General features: G+C 38.4%; 1 protein-coding gene across 1 annotated transcript; it reads left to right on the top strand.

Annotated features, from left to right (window-relative positions):
- Nucleotides 1-5889, top strand: LOC131777388 (kinesin-like protein KIF17). Its single transcript, XM_059093681.2, has 4 exons — nt 1-110; nt 2292-3594; nt 4323-5101; nt 5737-5889. Exons 2-4 carry the CDS (start codon nt 2448-2450, stop codon nt 5857-5859), a joined length of 2049 nt encoding a protein of 682 aa, XP_058949664.2. The 5' UTR covers nt 1-110; nt 2292-2447; the 3' UTR covers nt 5860-5889.
- Nucleotides 5890-6000: the final 111 nt, after the last annotated feature.

Raw genomic sequence — 6000 nt, 5'->3', positions numbered from 1 at the left:
GTCGTTGGCACAATACCGCTACCTTCTCAATTTTTTTAGGGATGAAATCCTTGTACGAGGCAAATCTTGACTGAAATTTATGGATTGTTTCAAAACCTGCAAAGATTTAGGTAGGTTTTAATTATTCTGTTGTCCGTTAGGCGATTTGCACTATTTTTCATTAGCACACAGGGAAGGATCGCCTGCATTTTATGGGCTTTTTTGGCATGAATTTGTCAGTTATGGCCTCTACTAGTTAACTTTTGCTCAAAGGTTCCTGTCAAGGCCTCTAGTGTAAATACACAGACTCGTTGATCTTCACACGTGAAGTAAAGTTTGGTGTGTCAAGAAGACAACAGAACTTAATATCAGCGGGTGTAATACGGCCGGTACCAAACCATTGATATTAGCAAAACGATACCACCGGGAACCCCTCTGCTGGAAATTTAAAGCAACATCCAAATTTTGAATCATTTTGTTATTTATTTTATAACTTACGACTTTCAAACTTTTTGTTTTATGATTTTGTATTGTTTTGCTACACTACGGCCCTGCAGGAGACATCTTCGAGGGAAACATCACGAAAGCTGCGGTTTATATTCTATAGTATCTACTGCTAAAATACTTCGCTGAAAGTTTTTGTTCTCGTAATTTTGTATCTGCAAGCAGCTAAAAATCACCATTTTCAAGCTCTAACATCCTCTAGTCTTGCTAACTGTCAAATTCACTATTATTTAATTGTACTTGGCCTGTTGGTAAAGTACAAAATACAATTAATTTCAGGAACATTATTGAATCATTTGTGTTTATTCACTAGCAAGTGTTTGACACTCCTTTTTTAATTCATTCAAACCAAGACCTTGAGGCTAGGATTATAGAGAACTGGAGGAAAACCTAAACAATCATAAAATCTCTCCGAAACACACAGATTAGTGTGATAATCAAACCAGTTAAAGGAAAATTTGAAAGATGCCATTCTTACTTAATCTTCTTAGTTCTTTGTGCGGGTACCTGCGTTTCGGATCATTTCACTTGAGGTTTTTTTTTATGTCTTCACCTAAGCCTCAAGTTTGGGAGACATGTTGGGCTTATAGTTAGCATATCGGACTCAAGATCGAAATTTTCGGGTTTGAAACCTAACTAGGATCATTGCGTTTCGTTCTTGGAGAAGTAATTTTAATATCCTAAAGCTTCTTTCCACTCAGAAACACAATTGTGTGCCGGTGAACTGTGGGGAAAAAAGAGGCAAAAAAACTGTGACGGCACAGTTTGAACTCATAAATGTGCAGGTCCTATACTGCACAAGCTGTTCAATTTTTTTTAATTTTATTTTTTTTTTGTCTCAGTATTCGTTAATGAAAACTGCGGATGTAGATGAGACGCTTGTTTTGAATATAGGATTTTGCACGCGATTTGTACCCTTCTTTTATCGGATTACGTAATCGAATCATGTGACTTTTACGATTAGAATCTTGTTCACTGTGCGCAGTTCTTGTATTAGTTGTGCAAAATGGAAAATTCAAAATCTCGGAAAAGTGTCGAATTCTTTATTTCATCTCACGAATTAAGTTTTTGGAAGTTGTGGGAATATTTTCGTCTCTTACAGCCTGTTCTAAGTCGAGAGTTATAAGTGGGGTGCTTATTCGTAGAGTCGCTTACTCTAGGAAAGGCACTGATCCGAAAATCAACGAACAGGATTGGTACACCAAGATATCAACCACGACGCTGTTAGGTTAATGACTTGACCTCTTTAACTCCCAAGATCTGATTGCTAATTCTCTCCTCTTGCTGCTACACGATTCCTTGTAAATTAGTTACGAGAATTTGTTGTAAGATCAAGATAAAAACTTTTTCCTGATTAGTTTGAGTATTCTCATAAACCATTTGCTAGAAAACGAATGAATATCATAGCAAGAAGTTACACGTTCATCACTTCTGGGAGTTAAAAGGTTAACAAGAAGCGTTCGGGAGAATTGTAGCAAATAGTGTGACTTTCTGATCATGCGCAAAATGAATCCATACATATCTCATCCTCTATGATGCTTTTTTCACTGTCTAGGGAGGGGTATTCGTAAGATAATGAAGAGGAAAATTCATAAAAAAAAAAATTGCTTCACTTCTAACGTGTCTCTCTTAGAAGTAGCTATTCATTAGTTTCTCGTAGGTACTGATTCGAATCCCATCAAAACTTTGATCTTCCAAGATTTCAATTTTCTGAAATTTTTTCGAGAAGTTTTCCCTCAACCATCCTTTCTCTGTTTGCTCAAATATAAAAATATTTTCTGATATGTTGTTTCTATTTTATTAACCAGGTACTTGATTAAAAAATTCTAAACGAAAAAGGGAAAAATGGAACCTGGTGAACGGATTGGATTGGCGCGGAAAGTGATCATATCAGTTCCGCACAGAACTGCAGCAATTCTTCGGTGATCAAAAAAATCCCTACCCCTCCCGCCCTGTGGCGCATTATGAGCGAGAGTGTCAAAGTCATTGTTCGTTGTCGACCACTGAATGAAAAAGAGCGAGAAATGAAAACACGACTTGTCGTAGAAACAAATGCTTCATTGCAGCAGTGTAGCATTAAAAGACCCTGGGACAATTCTAAGTGCTCCAAAATATTTACCTTCGATGGAGTGTATGGAATTTCAAGCTCTACTGAGATGATATACTCTGAAATTGTTCGTCCGATTGTAAATGGCGTTCTTGATGGATACAATGGTACAGTATTTGCTTACGGTCAAACCTCGTGCGGGAAAACTTTCACAATGGAAGGTATTGAAAGTCCCTCTGCTCAAAAGGGTATCATTCCTAGATGCTGTGAACATATTCTGAGCGTCACTCGGCAACGCAGCTTTGATGAACTTCCTAAATATCTACTGCGTGTTTCTTACCTTGAGATCTACAATGAAGAAATCAGAGATCTACTTGTCAAAGAGTGCAGATACAAGCCCGAGATCAAAGAACACCCTGACAAGGGGATTTATGTCAAAGGTTTGTCCAGTATCACTGTGGATAGCTATGAAGATATGCAGGAGATATTTGAGTCAGGAGGGAAACATCGATCAGTTGGTGCAACGGCGCTCAATTCTGATTCTTCTCGGTCGCATTCCATCTTCACTGTTGATTTAGAATCGTGTCTTCGTTCACATCCGAGAGAAACAGAAGTGTATAGAACCGGAAAGCTCAATCTTGTTGATCTCGCCGGAAGTGAGCGACAAAGCAAATCTGGCTGCACTGGTGAACGATTTAAAGAATCTACTAAGATAAACCTGTCTCTGTCTGTGCTAGGGAATGTCATATCAGCTTTAGTGGACGGGAAGTGTAAATACGTACCTTATCGAGACTCTAAGCTCACAAGGCTTCTACAGGATTCCTTGGGAGGAAACTCTAAAACGTTAATGGTGGCTTGTATAAGTCCGGGAGAGAACAACTACGAGGAAACGCTGAGTACTCTTAGGTACGCAAAGCGTGCAAAGGACATCAGGAACAAACCCAAGATCAACGAGGATCCTAAAGACACAATTATTAAACGATATCATGACGAAATTCAACAACTTAAAAAAATAATTGCCAAAGAAATTCCAGTTCCGAAACAGTTAGTTACTGAGCTTAAAGGTAAGGCTTTGTTTTTTTCTTAGATAGTGACGGAGGATTTGGGAGGAAAAAAACAGCCAGATTCCTACTGATAAGTAAGGGCCGCTGAGCATGATTTTCTCAGATCGAGTTCAAGTAGTTTCCGAAAAAACGTATGTATCACAAGGGGCTGGTTTGGTCTGAATTGTAAGCACAGGCCAACAGTTAGACAGAGCAATATGAAGACCGTCAGCGCTATTTGCTGAGGTTTTTCATAATTTGAATATTTTGTTATTTAAGTCCCAACAAAGTACGAAATATAAATATCAACTTTTCCGATTTTCTGTGTAGCGCGTTGAATACCTTAGCAAAGTTCGCCCCAACGCCGCACATACTTGGGAATATCTCCTGGTACATAGGGTCCCTAGAACGTAAGGGGCGTACTGAGGTAATAGTAATGCAGGTAATGATTGCACTGCCACATTAGCTGTGAAAGACAGGTATCAATCAATTTGTAAGGGAGTCATTCAATATTAAAATCAAAGCAAACCTCTCTTTAGTGTCGTAACATCAGAGCAGTTTCAAGTGAGTGTCGAAAGTAATTTGGAATAGAATTGTTTACCTATAATATCTATGACTGGTCCACAAAACCTTGCGCCATCTTCGCAACCAATCAGATACTGCTTTGTTCTGATTGGCCTTAAATATGGACGAACCCACTTGAATGTGCATATTGCTATTTAAAACACGCATGCGTTTACCTTTTTCAGAAACAACTGAAGAAACCATCAGTAAAACATCAACTTACTACCGGACCCTGGCACAGCAAAGTGAGAATCATTTGAGCCAGTCGAGTGTAAAAGATTATCAAATGAGACTTTTTGAAACGCAAAAGCTTCATATCAAAGCTTGCGAAGAAACAACCACACTAAAGAGAGAACTTGATGAACTTAGAGCGCAGCTTCAGATTCAGCGGAAGAGATATGAATACGAAGCGAGAAGGAGCATGCTTGAGGAACATAAAACTGCTTTGATGCTATTGCGCGAGCGACGAATTGCAGACGGATGCAGTGCTTCGGACAACAGGAACCTTGCAAGAGTAAAAAATCAAAGTGAGACGCATTACACTTCGTTCAGTTTACCGGAAATTACGTCATCTAGAGGATTATCACAGGAAATTACGACACGGGAATTGACGATTTCACCAGCACACACAGACCTGGAGTATTCAAATTTTAACTTTGAGAACCTGACGGATGTGACGTCGGAAACAGAGAGGGCGTCAGAACCGGAAGGTAAATCCTCACCGGAAGTACCTGCCATGATATCTGTGTCAACTTCAACGGACGATCTTCGCGATCTCGAAACAGATGTCGATTCAACAGACGAGGATCAACCAAAGAGGGAATGGGATACTCGAGAAAACAGTTTGTGTCGAGAAGAGGCCGAAGGACGATCAAGAAGTGTGTCGCCGTACACAGTAGAAAAGAAAAGGTATGCTGGTGTCGAGCCCTCCAGCAGCGAAGTCATTTACCCACTGGACGAGGAGGTAAATATCAACTAGTTTATTGTTTGATATGTTTTTTCCGTCATTTAAGTCTACTGTTCAATAAATAGCATAGTTTTTATCGTCAACACGTAGCTTCCAAAAACTACCCTATCGAAATGAAAATTTAAATCACTAATTTTTAAGCTACACAAGAAATTTATATCAGCGCTAAAGTAAGCAGGAGTAAGTTACTTTAAGTCAAATGCTTACGTTAAAACACATTTATTACTGTTAAAAAGAAAAAAATTAAAGAAATTGACTTCTTGCTTTTAAGTCTCTTTTTGTACCCTTAACTAATAATTGGTCGATTGAGCTTCTTTCACATCGTTAGTGGTGTTGTTATCCATGTTCTTATTTACTTATTTATTTACCAACCTACCAACTTTACTTTTACTCATTGGCGCAGATGTGCGTGAATTCTGCATATAATTGATCTACAGATTTTTCCTCTATAAAAATGTGTTTATTAAGTTTTTGTATTGAACTTAAGCCTCTTTTCTTTCTTGTGTGTTTCTGCTTTCGTTATTGTGTGTTAATAGCTATTGTATGAATATGTAACCTCACATGTGACATTTGACCAACTAGTCTATTCCTCTCTCATGCACCAATGTAATCCGTCTTTAATTCTTTTTTAGGGTCCAGTCAGCGTAGGGTTATGTTGCCTATGCCCAGAGATTTCATTCTTTGGGGAGAGATTCCAATTATATCAGCACAGACGACTCGAAGAGGTTTTAAGAAAAAAGCAAAAACTGCCTTAAAACAGTCGACTCCCTTCACTATTTTTTATAATCACAATAACACATTGATAATAAAAGCCGTTTCAAAAAGTTTTAAGTCGTTTGATTTTATTTAGGATTTGAAGGCGAGGTTTAATGATTAAAGTGTGCCTCAAGGATGAA

Source organism: Pocillopora verrucosa, chromosome 3 (genome assembly GCF_036669915.1).
Source record: "Pocillopora verrucosa isolate sample1 chromosome 3, ASM3666991v2, whole genome shotgun sequence".
NCBI lineage: Eukaryota > Metazoa > Cnidaria > Anthozoa > Scleractinia > Pocilloporidae > Pocillopora > Pocillopora verrucosa.
Note: the sequence above shows the minus strand (reverse complement) of the source record. Positions and strands in the feature narration are given on the sequence as shown.